This window comes from Perna viridis, chromosome 14 (genome assembly GCF_037379345.1).
Source record: "Perna viridis isolate PV_CMFRI_1.1 ecotype Kerala chromosome 14, ASM3737934v1, whole genome shotgun sequence".
In the NCBI taxonomy this organism is placed as follows: domain Eukaryota; kingdom Metazoa; phylum Mollusca; class Bivalvia; order Mytilida; family Mytilidae; genus Perna; species Perna viridis.
The window spans coordinates 23,089,084-23,113,822 of NC_142458.1; the positions used below are offsets into that span (position 1 = coordinate 23,089,084).

The 24,739-nt window shown below is 33.3% G+C and overlaps 1 protein-coding gene across 17 annotated transcripts in view; it reads right to left on the reverse strand.

Moving 5' to 3' along the window:
• LOC148598676 (baculoviral IAP repeat-containing protein 3-like) overlaps window positions 1–24,739 on the reverse strand; it is a 60,871-nt gene that overhangs the window by 19,427 nt on the left and 16,705 nt on the right. For 5 of the 17 annotated variants that reach the window (XM_088562339.1, XM_088562336.1, XM_088562340.1 and 2 more), the window contains exons 2-7: window positions 16,113–17,821; window positions 15,528–15,741; window positions 14,666–14,953; window positions 14,017–14,072; window positions 10,069–10,203; window positions 884–9,289 (exon numbers count right to left, since the gene is read on the reverse strand). In XM_088562339.1, the coding sequence (XP_088418465.1) occupies window positions 9,167–9,289; window positions 10,069–10,203; window positions 14,017–14,072; window positions 14,666–14,953; window positions 15,528–15,741; window positions 16,113–17,762 (2,466 nt within the window). In that variant the 5' untranslated portion in view covers window positions 17,763–17,821 and the 3' untranslated portion in view covers window positions 884–9,166. Of the gene's footprint in view, window positions 1–7; window positions 9,290–10,068; window positions 10,204–14,016; window positions 14,073–14,665; window positions 14,954–15,527; window positions 15,742–16,112; window positions 17,822–24,188; window positions 24,329–24,739 lie in introns of those variants that run through there. The other 12 variants (XR_015918737.1, XR_015918736.1, XR_015918734.1 and 9 more) reach the window with 12 other exon arrangements.

Consider the following 24,739-nt stretch of genomic DNA (forward strand, 5'->3'; position numbering starts at 1 on the left):
AGCAAACCTGTTTGGGTGAGGATGACTGGTATATACCCTCCTATCATATGCTACCATATTATAACTACATTTCTATTCGTTTTTATAATGTTTTATCTGACAAAGTACTTTGAAACATTGATATGATAGTGTTCACGAGGTTCAGTTGTACTTGTTACAAACTGATGTTTGACGTTACAAGAGTTACAATTGATCAACTCTGTATGAAGTACAATGTGCGTACACGCGTATATGAGATTTTGATGAGTGTTTTCCAAAGGTTATGATAAACAACACTTCCTGACTTGGTACAGGCGACAGGCCTTTCGAAATGAAAGTTATACACATACATGCTCTGAGAGTTATTAAAGTTAAACTTTTGCAATTAATTTCATGTATATATAAATCTTCGTTAAAGAAATTTAAAAGCAAAATCCACAAAAAGATAATTTTTAATTATTCAAAAACAAAGCCAAAGTGAATTCCCTCTTTAAATAAATCGTTAAACTTCAATCTCACTTTCCAGAGAAAATTTAATAGGATAATTGATTAGAAAGAGTGAAAGACCAATATGTGATCATTGTCGACTGCCGAAGTGGGCATGTTTTGGCCCTTATACCCGATAGTTCAAGTCAAAACCTGCAAAATCAACCCCAAACTACATGTGAGGATATTACACCTTGTGGTATAACGTCAAAGCGATTTATTCCCTTTCACTCAAGATATAGTCCGAAAATCGAGGAAAAAAACACTTGTATCTGGCCCCTTTGTGGCCTTTTATTCTTACTTGACCCAAGACATTCCCCCCCCCCAAAAAAAAAAAAATCAATCAGTTTTCCTTTTGTCATATCGCTTTGTTTTTTGTTTTTTTGTTTTGTTTTGTTTTTTTGGGTTTTTTTGGGGGTTTTTTTTTATGAAATCCATTCACTTTTACTCAAGCTATTGTACGGATGTAAACTTGCTTTAGACTTCGTTTGGCCCAAAATTCCTACAAGGTTCAAGTCCTAACCCCCAACATCTGTCCCAGTCATCCTTTGGTGGTAAAACAACTTGTTACACAATTTCAAAGAGAGATTTGTCAAAACATCGTTTGGACATCATGAAAATGCACGTTTGTGACCGCTTTTTTTTGGCCCCTTATTTCTGAAAAATTCAAGTTTACACCCAAAAAACCACCCAATTCTGATCATTGTAGTATAGAATATTGTGGAACAATATCATGGGCATTCCTTTGCTTTTACTGGAGTAATATAGTTAAATTCGAATGAATGCTTGTTTTAAGCTCTTGGTCCTACATTGTAATTCTTACACGTTCGGGACCATAACGCCAAAATTTATACCAACCTTCCTTTTGTGAACCAATGTTTTACAATTTTATAAAGATCAACCATCTGCAATGTAGTTCTAAATTTATTGCTCGGACCAACAGTGTACGGACGACGACGACGACAAACCAATATAATCATACCCATGCCAATATACAATATACATTTTTTTTCAATTTTGATGTATTTTGTTTTCTTTAATCGTTATTTGACAGGAACCATGTGCGTAATATAATATATCTTAAATGTACAGTTTAATTGCTTTTAGGAAAAAAAGGGCTGGTTAAGATTTCTATTTTACGGAAGTCTTATCTCTACAATGCTCACTTATAACAACATGTCACCAACAATACATCATTATATGTGAGCTAGGTTAAAAAAACTCATGGAACAGATATAAACTGAACTCACCTCTCTACACAAATGTCCAATACGTAAAGTTGAAATGAAATTTAGACTCAAATAACTGCATTTTGTACATATACATGTATCGTAAGGGATAAACCTATTTTTATTTTAATACGAATACATTCCTGTCTTGTTCTCCAGCCAATTATTTTTGTGTCAATGAATGCTTAAAAAATCAAATGTATTGTTGCGTTCAAGTGAAATCCAATCATTTTCAAAAAGTTATAAAATAAATGTAAAAAAATCAATTTAACAATTAATACGGAAGTCAATTGATGGTCATAGTAACATTGAAATTCACAATTACATATGCCTATACTTTACCCTAATTGTCATGACTTTATGCTTTTAGGGTATTTTTAAAATGATATAGAACAGAACTTCCTGTTTTTTTTATTGGTAAACCATCTATTATGTCAATGAAAATACAAATGTAGTTTACGGCCTTGTAAATGATTTGCCATTGAAAGATTACAGACCAGTAAATTTACGTGTTAAATACATTATAGTATTTACTATATGCATGTAGCGATATAACCCCCCCCCCCCCTCCCTCAAAAAAAAAAGAAAGAAAGAAAGCAACGTCAGCATGCAATAAATTTTCATATTGCACTAGTGCAAATATACATGTACAATGTATATTTAATTTTTACGTTATCCGTGACAAAAGTTCATTTTAACAAGACTAAATTATATTGCCATATTTCCGTGCAATATAAAATTCTACTCTGGATAATATCCCCCTTTCCAGTATTCATGCAATAACCCTATATTATTGTAAACTTTATGATCTAAAAGATTTATCAATATAAGCTTATTATGTCTTTTGCGATAAGATACGTGTGTTCATATAACTTTCTGATATGTCTTGACATTATAAAGGTTTCAAATGACTATACAAATCCTGAGATAATTAACGAAGGGGTCCAGGAAAAAGAAAGGGGAATTGTAGTCTATTATTTGGCCATTTTTGCCCACATTTTCAACGAAATAAACAACATTTCAAAATAGGATATTTTACCTCTAAACACCCCCAGCCCGGATCAGTTACATGTATTATAAATGCCTTTTTTTCAAACTTTTTTCACCTCTAAAGCAGACTGAGTTCAGTGACATTATATTATAAGATACATCTATTCCATGCGACGAGATGGGGAACTTGTCAGAACAAAGTCGTACATGTACATACACGTGTAAGAGATAGAAAACGAACAAAATGTGTATAAACATGACTAACAACATATACATGTAACCGGACATTGAAAAAACACCGTGAATAACACAAATTAACTAAAAACTAAAGAATAAATGGACGCCGCTTAAAACTGGGGAATGTCCTGGTGCACCGGTAGGGTATGTGTCTTTCGTTTTCCTAGCTAGAAATACCCGCCAAGTCGCTCATATAATGTTTAATTCGGATTAAAGCACATACACAGGTTCCAGGATTTTTAAACCCTCTCCAAGGTATAATTTATATGAATTTCGGAGGAAGGATCAAAATCGCAGAAGATAGCCGAATTTTCGTCAAAACTTGCTTATAATGATTAAAAACGATGAATTTTTGATTTTTTTTTTTTGGGGGGGGGATCAAAATTAAAGAAAAGAAACCCTGGACCAAGTGCCTGTGGTTAAAGGCCCTCTTACACTATAACGAATTGAGGGAACAAACTGCTAATGATTTATGCTTTTAAAAAAAATCATAAGAAAGGTCAGATGAAGATTTGGTGCTTTGAACTAGCTAAAAACAAAAGCGTATCATGTATGATTTTAACGAACGATTTATAATCAAGACAAGTACAAAAAAAAAAACAAACCAATATTTTCTTAAGATCCTTGAGTTTCTCTCAAATTTTCAATTTCAAGCGATCCGATCGGTGAAAATTTTAGTTGAGGAAAAGTTGAGGAAAATCGCAGTTTCGGGCATACGTGGATCTGTTCTCTTTATAGGATGTCACATTGCTCGTTTCATATACAAATTTCTAACTACCTAAATCCACTACACAGTACATGTATGTGTACAAATGCCACATTCGATATGGTTAGCACCACGAAGGGAATGAACAACATTTAGGTCATTTTAATTCGGTTTATCTAATGTAACATTGGAGAATTACGTTTCTGGGAATTCACATTACTTTTCCGGAAAAAATACGTTTCCGGGAATAAAACTTTTACGTAACCGACAAAAATGATAGTTTTTTCGGGAATAGAAAAAGTATAACTTTACCGAAAAAATACCCCATTTCCGAAAATTGTATTTTTTGAAAATTGTGAAAAATAAAATATTAAATCAAGTAAAACCAAAATGCCCCTCCCGTTCGCCAGTTGACTTGTCCCCTATATGTTAATCTATAGGTAAATTCTCGGATTTGTAATTTTTCTCTAAACCCGGAAACGTTATCTTTTAATTTTACGGAAATAATAAAAATCCCGGAAACGTAATATCCCCATTTGAAATACCCAACTTTTTTTAATTTCAGAAGATCGGCTAAAAAATTTCGTCTATCATAAACACAGGTTATTCAATGTGCACCACTTTATTGATGTTATTTCCTTAATATTTTAATTTGATTGGTTTGTTGACAAAAATCAACATTGTTTCAATTGTATAAACTAACTTGCTATTTAGGCCACGCCCACCTCTACGGAACTACTTTTTGTTTGTCAACATCCGAAACAACGTTTTCAGTCACATTGTAACGCTGAAACGTTTTTGTGACAATAAATTATTAATTAACTTTATGTCAAATTCCTGTTTAATAACTGTGTCTTTAATTTTGGAAAATAACTGAACATTTCCCAGTGATGAAATGACAGCGTCTTGCCGCTGATTTTAAAATGGCGGCCAATTTGTTTACTAGAATTACTACACGGCGGAAAAATTAAAGTTGCTGTTTACCCAGTGTTAATAAAAGTGATGGATATATAATTTTTTTTCTTATTTTTAGTTAAAATATAATGAATGTATTCAATATCTGACTTGTTTATACGCTATAACCTAATTTGGGTCCGTTTACGTTGAAACATAATCCGCTTCGCGGATTATTCAGCGTAAACGGACCCAAATTACGTTATAGCGTATAAACTAGTCAAAAATTGAATACATTCATTAATTGACCGAAAATATTACAATCATTTCTTAGAAATACAATATCTACAAGATCAAAAACAAATTATATTAACATTTTTTTTTAATTTTTGGTCCTAAACAGTACTGAACTAAATCATAGATAAATCAATATATCGAAGAATAAAAAGCTTCGCCGAGTGCAGTCCCAGCCAGTTGAACTAAGATAAACATGTAAGAGCCATAATAGAAGATGAATACCACTTTGTACTTATTTGTGGGGCTTTTAGATTTCTATGTATACAATTTTTGCCCAAATATTATTTTCATGGTCTAATATACACAATTTTGCAGATTGATTCAAGCTTCAAACAGATTTCTTACAGTTCAACTTTTTTACTATCTTAAAGCTGCTTGAAACATTACAACTCATTTAATTTCATTATTGTGTCAATACCTCGAATCGATGATAGTGTTGTCTGTCTGCTTTCTGTCATAATATTTATGTCTTATTCTATTTTGTTTCAATAGCATTATGCTTTATTCAAATAAAGATAATCAAACTGTTCACTTGGGGCAAGTGTGAACACGATAGTTTTTGACACACTTTTACATGGGATACTTCTAGTTCATTATGGACACAATAATTGGTTTGGATACAAAATTGTACAATATATTGAAATTCAATTTATGTACCAGTCTATATAAAATGACTACACTACCAATGGTAAAGTGATTCATGGTGTAGAAAAACTCACCAAACAAACGATGCTTTTTCCAGTCTACAAATGCTACACATTCACATATCGATAACCATTTCTGTATTCAGATCTGCACTTTTGAGATATTCGTACATTTATCTCCCACTAAAATCAATTAATTCAAACCATATCAAGAACGATAACTCTTGCAAAATGTCAATTTTATGTTCTGTAGCAATCTATACGCAGCCAAATAATTTTCACGTGAAATTCATGTTAATCGAGCTTCACATGAAATTTACGTGTACTTCACATAAAATTAACGTGATTTTCACGTGAAATTCACTTAACATTAATTGCATGTGAACAATTCACGTGAATTTCACGTGAAAGCTCGATTCACCTAAATTTCACGTGAACTCTGTTACAAAGTTTATTTGCGCAGTTCGGTAGAAAATCTTGTGAACTTCGTGTGAAAATCATGTGAAATAATTTTGCCTGTGTATATTTGTTTTATCTCAAAAGCGCAACAACCAAATGAAAAACTAAGATTGATTATGTGATCAGTAATTTTTCTTGAACAAGAAATAAAACTGAATTCGGTGGGTTTTTGATATGCATGAATCACTTCTGTCTGATTATAAAGACTGCTACCTAAGTATACAATTCTTCATGGTGCTTTAATGGAATTATCTCAAAAAGAGTTAAATTAAATGGTAGAGTTAAACAGGTAAACATACTGCACAAGGCATACTTTTTTCTAAAGCTGTTGTATAGAGCAACAATATGTTAAAATCATTTTAATCAGATGAAAAATATAAAAATTACAGTACATCAAAAAATTACGTTTATTGTCCCTATGACCCATTGTAACTCCAAAATAAATTAGAGATTAAGAAAAGTTCTGCTTCCGGTGTGCTAATCAAAGATCTTAACTTAGCGTCGCTTCCTAAAACTAAATAAGAGGTACATGTATCTAAAATCTATTTAAACAAAGAAGGTATGGATTCTCATAAGGCCCCTATTTTTTCAAAATTGCACAAAAAAATGAAAAGTTTATTTTTAAAGTGTAGCCTACTTTGGCCCCGCTGACTGACAATGTTACTATTCAAAATCTGTTTAGCATTCTTAAAACAAAATTTGATATGAAACAAATTGAGGAAAGAATTTGAAATGTTAATAAAAATGTTCGCCCAGAGTAGCATGATACGACAAAAAAATAAAACAGTAGAAACTACATTTTTTGTAATACATGTATGACGTTCAACAAAGTTCTTTAGACCACGGTCATGTTAAAAAAAGTGATAACACATGACCAACATTTTGTGCTGTGTCTATTCAAAACGTTGACTCGAAATGAATCACGGAAACTCCATCTTACCATTTTTTTACCACAGGCTGTCGTTATTTGACCTCTCGCTATCGCTCAACATAAATGACAAGCCCGTGGTAAAACTATGATAAAATGGAGTTTTCGTGTATTTCTTAATTTTGTTTGTGGTGTGGTCCCTTTGAACCTTTATAACTCGTAAATCATAAGAGATATCTTAAATCTGATTGATAAACGCCGGCAGGAATTTTCATAAGGAATCCAATAATAATAAAAAATTGAAATCGGAACTGAAATTAAAAAAAAGTAGATTTTTGGGGTATGACCCCTTTGATACCTTATAACCCCAAAACGGTCCAAAACACGTGTGCATCAAACCTGCTTAATACAAATGTACATTATCACAATTAATAAGGACTACATTAAAATATAAATAATAAAAATCGGAAGAAAAACAAACATGCATAATCAATACAAGTCGGTACAACCCCACCTTTAGCACCTGCGCACAGTCTCTTTTCTTCCGCTGTCGCTTCGATCGATACAAAATACTAATTTAAAAACGTTTACGCGACGAATTAACGAATGAGAGGTTATCTAATACTATATTGACACTGATACTGATACTTATTCAATGCTTGGATATGTGATTTATTTCTTAATTAATCCAATTTCCATACGAGGGAGTGTTTAAACGCTGTCCCTCGATGTTAAATAATAATAGAATATAAATGCCGTACCCATGTTAAAATGAATACAAATCTATCCCCTCCAAGAATTATTTCTTAATTCTAAATGGATGTTAATATAACACCTATTTTTACCCTTTTTGGCCCCTTATTCGAAAACTGTAGGGACCACAAACTATAAACCATTTAAGAACCTTCCACAGTTAGTAAAATTATATCAAAATTTCATGACAATTGACCTACCATAACTAAAAGTTATCGCATGAAAACTATGTGTCTATGGACGACGACGACACAGACGACTACGACGCAAGCGCAATACCAATATACGACTGCTAATTTTTTGTGCTCGTTTGAAAAGTAAACCGTCTACATAAATTTCAAATTAACAATATTTCTACCTCTTTTAGCAAAACGATCCGGGCCATTCACCGCATTTTAGATAGCAAGCTTCCCCAAGCAGCGAAAAACAATTATATTTCAAAATTGGTATGACATTTAGTTTACTACAACCACAGCAAAATTATACATGAATGGCGTGGAAACGAAAAAATAACGACGACTACGACGACGACGATAACGCTGATAAATGACAAAAACATCATAACATGATACGACCGCAATTTATTGCGGACTATAAAAATATATCAAAATAACAAATTAAAAAAGAACGTACTTTTGATTTAAATACACGTTGTTAAGTTTCCACGAACAGACTGCAACCTCTACTGTTTACAGATTCAATGCATTATTAGGTATGAGATAGGCTTCAACAACAAAACCCTGATTTCTGATATATTTTTTGTAATATGAAAACGGAATGCATGTAAATAATTGATGTAATTATCCTAGTAAAACGCAAAAAAACTGCATATTATATCGTACGTTACCTGATTTAGTGATTTTCTAAGTCCTTGCATGGTGCGTCCTCCCTGTTTAAACTATAATAAAACAACGTGTTTTCAAACGTAGATACTGAATACTCTTAATCTAGAAATTTTTTCTACTGTGAGACATCAGACGGAATCTTGATTATTACTATGTAATGGCTATTCAGTTAGGGTCTTAATATAGCTTTACTTTTCTTAAGATAGCCCTGATGAAATACCTTAGGAATAAAATGCTTATCTCATCACCAATCTTAGAACTGAATAATAAAGGAAATTTCTAAATGGCATACATTCAAGTGCTATTTATAGAACAAAACGAAAGAAGCAATGACGCACCACTATACTTTTCAATCATAAGGCATTTCGACGTTATGTACAAAAATCTGTTTTGATCCTTGAAAACGAAAACTTATAGTATGGTCAATAGCTGAAATTGTAATGTATGTTAACGTTTTTAGTAAGTATTCCATTTATTTACACAACATACATATACTTTTTAATTGTTTTTTTCATATATTATATTGTACAGCAATATCCCTTTATCTCTTGCATAGCACATGCTGTTTATATTTCAAAAATGATTTGCTACGCTAGAGCAAGTACTAACTATTCTGATTTCTTTGAACGCCACAAATATCTGCGTAACAATCTTCTGAATCAAGGATGTGAGGAAATGTGTCTGTAAAGGTCTCTTACCAAATTCTTTTTCCGACGCAGTCGGTATACTTTCGCTTTTTACCGCTTGACCTTGAAGACGCTCTATCATGGAAATGCAAGTCACCTGATCGCAATTATGTTCCCCGATTGGCCAAATAATGATAACTTTGTGGCGTTCGAAAAAAAACTATCGAAACATGAAATTGCTGCCATATGGTATTTCCTGAATGAAATGTAGACAATCTGAAGTAAAAAGAAAAACAAATGCTGCGTCGGCTATCTTTTTTTTTAAAAGATAGTACTTGTTTAGATATCAGTAGTTGGTTAACAAAACTCTTCTAAAACAACGAGTAATGACTTTTTTTTTTTTAAAGTTCTTTGTGCTGATATGACCGCTGATTTACCTATTATGACAATAGCATGCAAATGCTTTTTAATTACCACTTGAATAGTCACGTCGCAATGGAAGAGGAAGGTTTAGTGCGCTTAAAAACATAGATTTAACCCACCATTTCGTTTGAAGTGCCGGAACCAGGTCAAGAATATTGCGGTACCAGCTGCTCCTTTCGTGTAATATCTTGCCAGATTTATTTTGGACTTTACTTGATTAAGAATCGGATTAGACTGAGTGTTCGGGTGTATTGTTGGTACCCTTATCATTAGCTGAATTAACCATTAGTTAAACATTACATGTGTCACGCTTTTGGTTGTGTAATCATCTTTGGGCGAGAGAGAGAGAGAGAGAGAGAGAGAGAGAGAGAGAGAGAGAAAGAAAGAGGTTGTGTGTAATCATCATTTGGGCGAGGGAGAGAGAGATTTGCATTTGTAAGTTCTGAGATTATATACATATCTGTCGGTTTTTCTCTCTGACGATAATGGTGTAAGATTTGGAAAATAATGTCAAAACAAATCCAAGATATGTGTTATTATATTATACATTATGTGTACGAGAATAGCGTAAAATGTCAAAACAATACCCATAGCGCCAATTCTCAGTGGTAATTAACATATATCTCAAATACCTGGTAAAAAAGAATACAAGTACATGTTCCAAAGAATTCGTCTCCCCACTGTCGTTCTTCCAAAATCTGGTAAAAATTTGATTCTGGCAACAGAACAGCGATCAAAATCTGAGGCACAGATTCACCAACCGGTTTCTACAAAGAAAGCACATTTGTCAAATTATTGTACGGACAACAGAAACATTCCTTCTTTTAATTGCCCCCTTCTTGGCTCCTTATTTCTATACAGTTTAATTCACAAAAAAAAAAACTACATGTAAATCAATCACAAACTTTCTTTGATAGTCAAATGTGTGGTACATAACAATCATGCATGTCGTTGGTGAGGAGTTGCGGACAGCAGATCAGACCTCTACAGTGTCTGGTAAAATAAAAACAAGGAAAAATATTTATATGGATGTGTTTTATTTAACAAATATAAACAATGACGAAAGTAACATTCCGTCTGAAATTCAGGCAGGTTGTGACACAAGAAAAAGTTGTGGAACCTCTATTAATTGTAAAATACATTCAACACACATATAGATATCTTTGTTGCAAAACTACTGGCAGATCATGGTGAGTTGAGACAATGATTATACATTAATTTGTACCTGTACAGGGAATGCAAAAAAAGCAAGAAACTATGAAGTGCGTTCCGTATAATTTTTGAAATTTTGATTGGTTATAGTTATGGGTTTAATAATATTGGATGGAGGAGCGGCTTAAGGTCGGACAGTGATTTCGCACGTTTATATATAATCAACCAAATTTTCGACAACAAGCTTTTAATTGTGGATGAATAAAATCGTCATTGCAATGTATCCTTGATACATGTATACATATTCATACACATGTATTAGCACCTTATTATATAAGCAATGACTCGATGTGTATTAAATATATTCATACAATTAAAAGTTCCATTAACATTTTGGTGTACATGTAACACTGTTAAATGAAGTGTTCATGTAACATCATATGTACAAGACAAGCCTAACTTTTACACGGATCTGTAGTTAAAATATAACATACATGTATCGGTAAAAAAGGTACATGCAATTAACTATTATGGTGACTGAAAACATAAATGAAACTAAAACAATTATAACAAATTTAAATTATCAGTAACCAAACATGTACGTCAAAGTAGGAAATACTAGAATTGTCAACAACATGAACACGTTTAGGCACAAGTTTACAAATAATGCAAAAAGTACAATAAAAATGATAACCAATCATATACAAGTACAAATAATAGAACATATTAATCGTAGGAATCAGGCAAACATTTCTAGCCTCTCGTCAAGTGCAAAGTTTTTGACCATTCTATTTCAACACCATATCTGAACCCCCCGTGCAGGTCCGGGTGATAAAAGAATAGGCCTGCAGCAGCGCTAAGCTTGTCGTATAAGGCGACTAAATAGTGCTCAGAAACCTAGCCGGGGGCTAGGCGCTCTGCCCACAGAGCAACTGGGATGTGTGCCCCAGGTGGTGGAATGAGGTACCCCTGGCGTGTTACATGCTGGGGTTGTCAGGCTATAATACGGAAAACCTGACCGCAAACCATAGTGGTGCACCGTGTTGGGAAAGATGCCACGTTCCTCGCACGTTAAAGAACCCTGCTGTGGTATTCGATAGGAGTAGGAACCTTTGCGCTCCGCCACAGGAGGCTAAATTGCCCGACCTTACCCATCTCTCCCTATTTCCCGTGGCAATCAAATTTTGTCGTCCCCATTGTCCTGGTGTCCCATCCCTTTTTCATTTCATCATCATGTCATGTTCATTTTATCATCAATTTCATGTTCATCGTCTGAATATAGCTGAAATATTGCTGCTCGGACGTTAAACCCCAACAAACAAACAAAACAAAACCATATCTGAACTAATGTGTATATCAGTATCGTTCTGGAAGAAACATATGGGTACAAAGATAATGTACTCTTGAATAACAGTGTCTTGATACGAGTTCATGTACATGTAATATTTCACCCTCCATTTCCGGCAACGCTTAGCACGTTTTACCATAGTGATTATATAGACACAATTTAAATATATGGTAAAGTACATATTACATGGCTGGAAGGAATATGCAGATAAAAGTTCATTTACTACATAGCTTGTGGTTGACGAATTACAATGGATATACCTTATATTAATCGTTTACATGGGGTATACGGTTTAAAAAAAGAAAACAAAAGGAACTTTATGCATTTGGCTTGTATTAAAACTATAACAAAAAGTTAATTGAACCATGAAAGTGAACAAAAGTAGTACTACAAGACTCTAGATCAGTACTTCTTCAAAGTTTCAATTACTTCTCCGTCTAAGAATCAGGCAAAATGTGTATAATGTGCGACACATGAAGAAGAAAAAACGCAGAGGCTTTATCGTTATCCTGTATTTATACCTTAAAACCTCCAGATATTACTATCAAAGTGTTTGTAGTTTTTCTTTTTACATGTAAGATATTAATACATGTAGTTCAAATATAGTTGAAATGTGATATGGAAATATAGCGGAAAAATTTTCCACACATTTATCAGCAGTAAAAAATATCCAAGTCGCAGATGCTTCAGGATATATTTAAATAGGTTTTCAGTTGTTTTCTAGATGTATTTAATGTGATTGAGTAAAAAAGGCCAAAACGATACAATATGACACACATTGTCTGGTTCTTAAATAGAATGGTACTTAAAATAACATAAACAATATAGCATGCTAAATAAATAAGAAACCCGTTTAACTGATACAGATAGAATTTTTCGTAAACAACACAAACTTTAACAAGATAATGTAGATTTACATCACAAAATATAACTTGCAAACATGTGCATGTACATGTATATGTATTACGCAACTTTAAATCAGATTTACATTCAACAATTCTATGAAGTCTCCTGTATCATGTTAAGTTTGAATCACGTTTGAATCACTTTGATCATGCAATCACATTCTGTATAATGCATCATAATCACTATCAAGGCATTCCCAAAATAAATTGCCTACAATGATTAATACTGTTCTACTTTATCCCACGAAAGGTACAAGTCGTATGTACATGTACATGTTGTACTTTAGGTGTCGTGAGAGCTGAGGGTAAAAGTATTCTCAGCCCATTTATGCAGTTTGTGTTTCATCTTCAGTTAAACGAAGATGAAAACGAAATGAATTTTAGGTCCACCCTGTACCTGTTTTGTTCTCTAGGAGAAAACGCCATTTTCCAAAAGGTGATGCCAATTCAAGATTTGAGGTTTAAAAGTTCACTAGATCCATCAATCTGTATCATTATTTTACAATATTAACACGTATATTTAATCCGGTTTCTCTAATACGAGTAGCAACCTTCTAATATCATTCTCTACCTTGAAACCAAGCACCGACTTTACATTATAGACCCACAAATACTCATCGAGGTTGATTCATGCATAGAATTGTCTGTGGTCCGTTTTCAAATCCAATGTTATCTTTGACTTTTCACTATACCATATCATCATTAGTCTTTATTCAGCCATTGCTAATTATTTCAGTACAACCAACACTTTCATGGACACGGCTCATAATGTTTATTCACTTTGATGACGTTTTGATTCAATATTGCATAATGTTTCCATTTTTAACGGTTCACAGATATACATTAGCATTGTTATACTCATGCTGATATTTAATGTTGGTCGATTGGACGAGCATCTTTACCAGCTAAGGATTACAGACCGTGCGACTGTTATCATTAGCTAACAAAGTTGCTTGTCCTGAATCTCAAAGACTACAGTCTGTAAATTATAGAATACGGCAGCACGAGAATGTGCTTATCTACCGCGACATTGTTTAAATCAGGAACGTTTTGATAGTACCTTTCACCCGCGCGCGACAGATCGGACATTTGCGCATGGCCGGCGCACAATCTGTGCAACATACGAGATGTCCACACGGAAGAAAGGCTATGCTTGCTTCTAAATCGAGACATACCTTACACAAACGTTGATCACGAAGCTGTCGGTTTTCTTCTAATAGCTGTTCAGTATCTGTAAGATGCATTTTGTACAAATATTAGACAATTTGAATTTTCAACAAATCTACATTTAATGACAAATTAAATACCTTACAAAAGCATCTCTTAGTTCAATACACTCATTTCATAATTAAAGGTTAAAACAGATCTAATAAAGATCAGAAATATACCGATGTAAAATGCTGACCAAAGGCTAATTAAAAATGTCTCATTATGCCCATTGTTTTCAATAGAGTAGTTCTGGTATACAAGCTGATCTACAGTGTAAATGTCAACCGCTTTCAGGAAATGAATGACTATAGATTTACTGATACAACATGTAAACATTAACGAAAGGAATACATACATATAAATCTTAATTATCAAGTACTTGTGTCTCTTGTCATGCCTGATTCTTGTTAAGTTTTGAACTACATATTGTCGGTGACAAACAACCTTGGGAACTTCAGATATTTTTTTGTCTATCTTCTCAACATGATGTAACGAATTCGTTCTGAGACTCCGTACGAAAATTTGATTACATGTATATGTAATTTTGTTTAATTGATAAACAGCCTTTTTAAATAATCAGTGAAATTATAAAACAGTAAAATCATTATTATTTACCATCAAGAACCGAAGCCAGTTCTTTATTAGTTGAGGTGTCACCAGAAGCTCCTTGGCTTGACAGAAATTCCATTGAAGCACCTTTTTGATTATCCTTTGAACGAATTTCTCTTTTTGTAGCATTTGTTGATTGTAGTGTATCTTTATTTGATGATGATTGGATAGCAGAAGTTCCCGCCAAAGCTGGTTCAGGTGTTGCATTATTAGATGATCTAATTGATGCACTGCTTCCTTCAAGATTCTCTTCAAGTAAAACCGTCATAATTTCTGTAGCTGATATTGCTGTATCTGTGAAATATAAAAACGCATTATCAGTGTGTTAATATATGTGTTACTGCACATGACCAAGGTATTGAGACGTATGAATGGCATGCAAAACAAATTATCTTACAATGCCCGGTTGTGATTTTGCCATATGAAGATGTTCCGTGAACTTTGAAAGTGCATACATGTATCAGTATCTATGACGTGGCGATTTCTCGTCATTAATAATGAACAAGGTAGGTTGTTATATTCCGTGGTTTAAGGTCGAAACTTGTACATTTTCTTGATCGATGACATACATTTGTATACATGTGCTGTATATGTAACTCTTTTATTACGAACAATAACTTAATAAACATTTTAACCGTCCTTCAAAAGCAACTTGATACTATAATTTTCGTTTCGTTCCAATTTTTTTTCTTTAGAAAAAAAACAAATGACTTGTTACATGTACAATGTATCTACAAATTTACTCGGTTTACTGTATGGACATGTAAAGAACAGCTTTATAATGTACATTGTAAATTGTATATTTGTTTTAATTTACTAGTTCAACTTATTTTAATTAACATATTATACAAACATGGTGTCAACATACCCCTTTTCAAAGTTCTTAGTTTTTCGATTGCTTGTACAACTTGATCGTCGGAGTATCCCATCTCAAGTACTGACTTAGCAGCGACTGTTCCCAATGGATTTTGACTGTTATGATGGCTACTCTGACTGTTTGTCATTGGTTGAGTCTGGTTTGGTTGATTTAAATTTTGCGTTGATAAATTGGTTCCCGTATTTTCTAGATTATTCTGTTCGGCCTTCACGAAACAAGTAGAAGAAAAAAACATAAGTCACAATTGAATATCATTTGATCATCACAGCAATATTAACATAACTTCCATGAGTAAAAAAATAAAATAGTATCTATAACTAATTAAATTTAATTACAATCTATAAATAATTAAATTTAATTAGAGAAAAATGAACAAGAAAAATTACCATAACATACATGTAAGTCAAATTGACGGTTTAACTTAAACAAATATCCATTAATATTCGCGAAATCGAAACTGCATGTACAGGGAAAAAAAAGAATTTGAATTTCTACTACATACATAGTATAACAACTTGACACAAGAGTGATACAAAAAACATCTCTAGCTTTTCAATGCGTTATTGATATTCTTACCATCACTTCTTGGTGTTTTTCTTGCACTGCTCTGATGAATTTTGAACCCTTGTTTTGAAGTAAATATGTACATTTCGGAAACCATCGGGCGTGTTCTACCCATGGATCATCACCAGCTTCCCAGTTTCGAAGACCTCCACCACAAAAGAAGCACCGCGTGTAATCATTATATCCAGCGTAAAGAAAACCAGCTGTAGCCATCATTTTCGGAGTTTGGTCTAAATAACCAGGCCAGTTTTGGTAGGAACTGATTCGCACCTGAATTGGGGCATAGTTTGGATATTTTGGTTTCTCTAAATTGATACCTAAACTTGGCAAGTCTTCCACCGGCAAGTCAATATTTGAAGCACCAATAAATTTATTTACCATCGTTAAATTATTTTCATTAATGCTTGGTGTCCGCGAAACTTCACTGCTTCCGTTGCTTTGGCTAGATCGACTATTTCCAGGAATTAGAGATGAGTTACTAGAAGCATTCTCAGTCCTGACATTCGCTCTTTGAGAATAAATAGCACCTAAGCCATCTTGAATCCGGGTTTCTCCATTTACATTGGTAGAAGTACTAGTCAAACTAGATGTATTTTCTGTTTCATTATGAAATCTGGTTATTCCATTAACTGTACTTTGCCGATTTTGTGTATTACATGTACCTATTTCTTCTGAAACTTTCGCAACAGATTTATTTGGTGACGTCGATGCTTCCTTGGTATTATTAATTCGTTCATGATATGAATTTTTTAACCTGTCTTTTGAATTTTGTTCTGATGTATATCCAGAAGCACTATGTACTTCTACAGATGGCGCTGTAGCCCTGACACTGTTATTTTGAGAATTTAAATTTAGTAAATGTGGACAATTTGGGTTTAATCGTCTATGAATTTCAAGTGGATCATCAGCAGAATTCCAATTACTATGACTAACACCACATGCATAACACTTAACAGTATCAGACTGTCCAGTAAAATAAAAACCTGCATTGGTGAAATGAATTGAAAAAATATTTATGCGACGCGGAAAGTTACTGAATGACGATAGACGTAGAAAGTTATTTGACATCGATTCAGTTACCCCAACAGTACTACCGGAAGTAAGACTTTCAAAGTATGATCCAAGTGATAAAGGCATTATATTGTAAATTTGCTCGGGCACCCAATGTAGAAAAAACAGAAAGTCTAAAACATTAGATTTACCCGTGGTTTTAGTTTTCATTTCCTTAATGTTTCTCAATGATACATGTGTGCTCGTCTCTGCATTTTCATATTTAGAGAAATATTGTCTGACGTGCTCATTTGTCTGTGCCCTTCTTTCTTCTAACTGAAATGCGATGTTTTTTAACATTTTGTCCGCTCCAGGTGACAAAATCAAATCATGTACATAAGACGTTATTTGTTTGAAAGACATGTTGTTAAAACAATGCTCCTTTTCAGCCTTGACATTCGGGTTTAGTCGCGATCGTAAGTCGCCTGAGGTTATTCGCTTTGTGCTTTCGACTGCCCATTTGAGATCAAATATAGTGTCAGTAAGGTCTTCAATCCCTAAACGAGTTCGCTCTTTGGCATCTGAAGCACTTAATGGCCAGCTCAACTGTCGTCGTAAATGTCGATGGGACGATTCGGGGCTTGTGGTAGATTTATTACCGATAAACGACATCAATGTTATAATATGAAGACTCCAACTGAAAATGATCTCTTAAACGTTTGCTTTTAGTGCTGAAAAAAAAGTATTGATTCACATGTGTAAATGCACGAACAATATAGAAACTGGGCAAAAATATTTGAACAAAAAACAAACATGGAATTTTTTAACTGTCATTCTACGAGAAAACCAGGTAATATTGAAAAATAATAATTTCTGCAGTATTCACAAACCCCAAAATTGTGATAGATTTTAAAAGTATATATGTTTTAAAGGAGTTTTTTATTTACATGCACAAATGTAGGTCATGAAAAATATGTCACTGGCACCTTTGTTCTCAATTGCAATTTCACATAATTTCTTCAGTTGTTTAGTATTTCAGAAAGCTACCCTGTACTAAATTGAGGTGATATTAAATGGGTAATATCATATTCCAGGGAGAACATCATAATTTCTGTTTTATCAGGATTGAAGGACATTTGCCATTCCTGGGACCATTCGTCCAGCTTTGCCAGATCTTGATCAATTATAGGTTTAATTTGTTCATGATTGTGACTGGAAAAGTTGAATGAAGTGTCATCGGCAAATAATCTACACAGTGAAGTAAGTGTATCTGCTATATCGTTGATATATATTACAAAGAGCAAAGGTCCAAGTACAGATCCTTGGGGAACACCCGCCTGAATATTACAGGTGGAAGACGAAGATTGGTTTATTAATACCTTTTGGTTTCTTTCAGAGAGGTAACTTTTGAACCAGTTGAATAATAAGCCCTTTATACCATAGGCTTTCAGGTTAAGTAGTAATCCTTCATGCCATACTTTGGCAAACGCTTTTGAAAAATCACAGAAAACAAAACAATTTATTTCTCCATTTTCAAATGAATTCAATATGCAATTGTACATTTCTAATAACTGGTGAACTGTGGAATATTTTGGAAGGAAGCCTGACTGGTATTTATAAATAAAGTTATTATTGTACAAATGATTATATACATGTTTGAAAATAATTCTTTCCATAACATATCCTACACAGCTTATCAACGAAATCGGCCTATAGTTTGAGGACAATGACTGGTCCCCCTTCTTAAATACAGCAATAATATTTCCCATCTTCCACTGGGAAGGAAGTTTACATTGTTGCAATGACTTATTAAAGATTATTTTTAGAAATGCAGATATAAAATGCAGGTATACAGCAAACTGGTCATTATGTTAAACCCTTCTCATGCATGCATATAAAAATTGAATCTCAGTGTTAACAATAGCTAGCAGTTAATCAAATTAAAATCCCTTGAATTATTTATAATCTGTCAATAAATTACAATGTAAGAAGACATTTAAATAAGAATTAGCCTCCTTATTTAAGACATCATACAATGTAGTAGAAGTTGTATTTCACTGAATATTCACTTAATGCAAGTATATTAATAGTAAACATGTATATCAATGTGATGCAGTTAAGTGTACAAAACACAGAACAAATGGTCCATATTGTACTGAAAACTCTGGGCATTTGTATCCAAGACCGCTTATCAATACCAGATGTATTAAAACAGTATTTTCTATATTTTAGACTAAATAGTAGTATTAATTAAAAGAGAAATATGTTGGAGTTTTTTTTCAGTACGGTTGCATACAAGTGAAATAATTTGCATATATTATATTAACATTTCAGGTTTTAAAAGAACCATGTGGAATGAAGCTACATGTATGAAATGCACATCCCAAGAGAAATGTATTACTGAAAATGGAAGTTTAGTTGCTCAGAACCTAGCTGTGAAAAATCATTCAGAAAGTACTTTCCTCTTGAAATACACAGTGATGGTCAAAAGCTGTTTTCACCATGGAGCACCCAGCACTACAGATGTTGCAATGTACATATGTATTTGTTGGCAAGTACCGTGTACAGATTCAATACCCTATCACCAGTCAAATGTATTGGACAATCAGTCTAATGAGAATAATTACAATTCACTAAAAACAAACATAACTTGATGGGCCTCTACCAGACAAAGATGTAAACAGTATGTGATATTCATGAACATGTACTTGAGGAAAGAGAAACCTCTGATAGTAAGCAAATTCTGTGAAATTATTAATTACAAATTATCAATGGCTGTGATTAGTGTTCACTTGGAGACATACATTTTGCCCAAATGATTGGATTTTTGTGCAGAAAGTGAAGAGTCTCATCCGATAAAATCCAAAACAAACAGAGTGGAATTGTCTATGAAAATCAAGAAAAAATGAAGAACCGAGTGAGATTTGTGAACAAGCATACTACATTGTATATAATGAAACTAAAAATATGTTAACTGTGAATTTGTATGAGTGACTTGAAAAAAAATTAAAATCAAAATGTAAACAGTTTTTAAAATTGATATTGGTGTATTTATCCAAAATTTCAAAACCAGCTTTAAAAATGGAAATTTAGAATGTAAATAATACATCCACAACAGGCAGTATACGGACAGTGTAGGCCTGTTTTATTATCCCCCTCCCCCTTTGAAAAGCATAAGTATACATGTACATGTATATTGATCATTCGCTGTGTGTCGATCCATTCTCTACTCCTCAGAAAGCTTTTAAATGGAATTAATAAAGTTTCCACAAATTCTTCGTGATATGTGAATGTTTCATTTCGCATTTCCACCAATAAGTGAGCTTTTCTCAAAGTATTACTAGTCTGTAGTATGGTTTGTAATACATATAATAGGAGAATAGTTTCATATTTACTGAAAAAACTAAATAATTTTCATAATAAGGGTTTCTCTACTATAAATGGGAAAAACATTATTTCAACTGTGAATTTGTTTTTTTTATTGAATCGGATGCAGACCATATATAATACATGTACAACATGAACATGTATGAGATTATTGAAGAAGAAAAAAACAAGCGTACATACAAGAAAAATTCAATCACATTCATAAAAGTTATTATTGTTTACTTTTTGTTGTGTTTCAGTCTGAACGATTTGCTAATTTATTGGAAAGTAGTTTAAATTAAGGTATATATGAAAACTTATGTTTACAATACATTTTAAACAAGGTATTGTTTGAATTTGGAATTATTTTGGAATTATTTTGGAATTAAGAAAATGACCAAAAATAAAATTTGTAAAACTAACCCTTACTAAGGGGGTTGGTCATGCCGGCATGTCTAAGGGGTATGGTTAGTAGAATAACAAAAGTCAAGGAACTTACTAACCCGACTTAGTCATGACGGCATGACTTAACCCCTTAGTGTGATAAGTTTTACCAGTATTTTTTCACTTCTTTTCTTAAATCCAAAATATTTCGGAATTCAAATAATACCTTGTTTTTATTCAAATTGTCTCCCCTTTGAAAGAGAGAAGACCTAATTTCACTGACGTTAAGAGGAGTTACCACCGAGACAGAAATAAAACCTTGTGGAGTTTTTTTCACAAGATGCTATTTTCAATCCAAATGTTCTTGTTATGCATTTAGTAGAAATTGAAATTCATGCATGTGTATGGGAGTACATATAACAACCCCTCCTACTTTATATTTGATTTAAACATTTTAAGTAAGCTAACTTATTTGAATTGTGGTATTGAAAAATAAAATGAAAATCTATAAATGAGCACTATTATAAAAAACTGCATTTTATATAAGATATGCTTCTCAAGGGAGATAACTCTTTGTTCAGTATTTTTTTTTTATTGTTTCTTTTTTAAATATGCAATTTTAAAATTTACAAAAAAGTACTTAATCCTCAAAACCCGAATAAAACCTTAATATAATGTAAAAAGAAAGTCTAAATCTTTAATTAGAAACCATTAAAAATGAAAACGAGGCGTTCATTCTGTTTATTGTTATTTTTTTTTTGAAGATTGGCACTATTTGGTAGTTTTTCCCATTTGGAAAATTCATCCTACGTCAAGAGTTATTTCCCTTAAAGTGTAACATAAAATTAGTTATATTTTTGTTCAGACATAAAGATATTTGATACATTATATAGTTTTAACCTTTGATTGCCTTCTTTTTCATCAGAAGCATTTCAATATGGTGTCGAAATTTTGTGATTTTTTAATGAATTTCAGGTGCCAAAAAGGGGGACCTAGAGATGGTCCTCATTTAAGCCTCTTATTATTGAGAAAAATAAAAAAAATAAAATGTTACCCAAGTTTGGTTCATTAAGGTACTATTTGTTACAAAGTGAAATTCAGTATACCTTGCTGTATTAACTTCTGCCTGGGTTTATCATAAAATGACAGTTAAGCATATTCAAATTATATGAAAAGTCGCTTTCTATAATATATGTAGCTAAAGCTGGATCTTAAAATACCAGTAAAGCACTATTTTTTATGCCACCATTATAGAGTTAATAAGACAAAGTATAATCATTGTCTATCGGAGATTTTTGGCGGAAAGGGGAACAAGTCCAACCGGATCGCAGGACCATTCCCTTCATCCGTTCTAAATTTACTATCGGCTATTAAAAGAGTAACCAATTTTAAAGTGGCTGCACTTCTCTACTAAATGAAAACTCTACATGCACTTGAAATGAAAGATTATTTTATTATTATTATTTACCATCCCCATCCCCGTGGCTTGCTTAAACTGAAGTCATTCAGCAGCTTAACGTAAGTTGCTCATACATGTACGAACGGGCACCTGTTCCATGAAGTGTTTTCTTATTGAATTTATAAAATCTTTGAATATCTCCAGCACCAAAATAGGAAAAGGCCCTCTATATGAATTACACGAATTAAATGAAAAAAAAAGCACACCATGTCTCACCAAAATCCCCAAACGTTTTCTTCAAAATATGACTGAGTGCATTGAAGTTTGTTTGTTTGTTTGTTGGGGTTTAACGTCCGAGCAGCAATATTTCAGCTATATTCAGACAATGAACATGAAATGGATGATAAAATGGACATGAAATGAAAAAAAGAAAGGATGGGTCACAAGGATATTAGGGTCGACAAATTTTGATTGCCACTGGAAAAAGGGGGGATGGGTAAGGTCGGGCAATTTAGCCTCCTGTGGCGGAGCGCAAAGGTTCCTACTCCTATCGAATACCACAGCAGGGTTCTTAACGTGCGAGGAACGTGGCATCTTTCCCAACACGGTGCACCACTATGGTTTGCGGTCAGGTTTTCCGTATTATAGCCTGACAACTCCAGCATGTAACACGCCAGGGGTACCCCATTCCACCACCTGGGGCACACATCCCAGTTGCTCTGTGGGCAGAGCGCCTAGCCCCCGGCTAGGTTTCTGAGCACTATTTAGTCGCCTTATACGACAAGCTTAGCGCTGCTGCAGGCCTATTCTTTTAACACCCGGACCTGCACGGGGCGAGTGCATTGAAGAAGTTGGGACCTATCGTTATACGTATCTGTTAATAGGTATCTGGCAGTGTTTTGTTTTAACTGAAATGGACAGCACACCAAAAAGAAATAAAAAAATGGATTTTTACTTTATTTATTTTCGTGATAGACATGAAATCACCCATTGAAAGTCCATGAAGAAAATAAGATTTGAGCATGTTAGGCAACGCTACTACATTGTACGTTATGAAAGGCTAGGGCACCGACCATTTTTCTATCGAAAAGGGGGAGAGCTGGTATTATTTAGAAAAAAAAAGATAATTACTCAGCCATGGACAGAAAAAAATATGTTTCAATATTTTCCCTATTACTTACATGCAACAATGTAGATATTCAAATAAAAATTCTAAGCTCCTGCTGCTTTTGAAAAAAAAATCTTAACCCCCACTATTCCAAAACGAGTAGAAAATGGTCTGTGCCTTACGGGCTTTTTTTCCAGTTGGTACTAAACATTACTTTTACACATGGAACTCTTGCAGTAGGGAGTTGCTACAAGAAAGGGATCTATTTATTTAAAAAAAAGAGAGATAAAATCTTACCGCGAATTGTCAAACTAGAGAAGATGGGGGTTTAAAACTAAACCACGCTATACGCACCAGACTATACTAATTACACTATCAACATGTTTTTTTTTCCAAATATTTGTAGCAGTATAAACCACGTTATATATAGGGTGGGAAATGAAAATAAACAACATATTTGAGATCATTCAACATTCGACCAACACAAACTATATACACATGTAACGCCTCTAAATATAGCTATATACATGTATCAAATTTTAATACAATATCATAAATGATTTTTACGACAGTTCAGACAGACAGAAATTACTACATTAAGATATATGTATGACCCCTCTCAGGCTTTACTAGATAATATACCGCGACAAGGAAGTTTAAATAGTTATTATGATTGAGTATTTTTAAAAGCTTGTGTAATAATTTTAAATATATAAAAGGAATAATAAGTAATGCATAATACGATATAAATACTGGAGAAATACCTATAGTCGGCGTCACATAAATAACATACTGTTAAAATTTGAATAAAAATATTTTCTACGACTTTATTGACACCTACCGTCGTTTAAATTGTCTTAAATGACTTGCTCATTCGTTTAGCCAAACGGCTTCTCCCTAAATATTGAATCGTTAAATTCCGGTCAGATTTTAATTCTAGGTGCCAATATTTACATTGTAGAAAGTCGGCCATGTTTACAGTGATCGGGTTGCTAGGAGATGTTGTTTACGTTTAAATGATTTGTCCAAAAACCGAAGAACCCAGAATGCACTTCGGCGTTATTTCGGATATCTCGGATTTATTTTACGCGGACAACGTACAATACCGAGAAGTTGATCAAGCAGACGATTGTCACCGGAGTTCGACGGGAACTTACGAACTTCGTTTGTAAACAAATCGTCCCGTAAAAACCAACATGGCGGATATTAGTATGGGATTTTCCCGTAAGGATTTGTTACGCATGATTTAAGCTAATAAGCGACTTGTTTTTGAGAAGCTGTTTGGCTAAACGAATGAGCAAGTCATTTAAGACAATTTAGACGACGGTTGGTGTCAATAAAGTCGTCGAAAATATTTTTATTCAAATTTTAACAGTATGTTATTTATGTGAC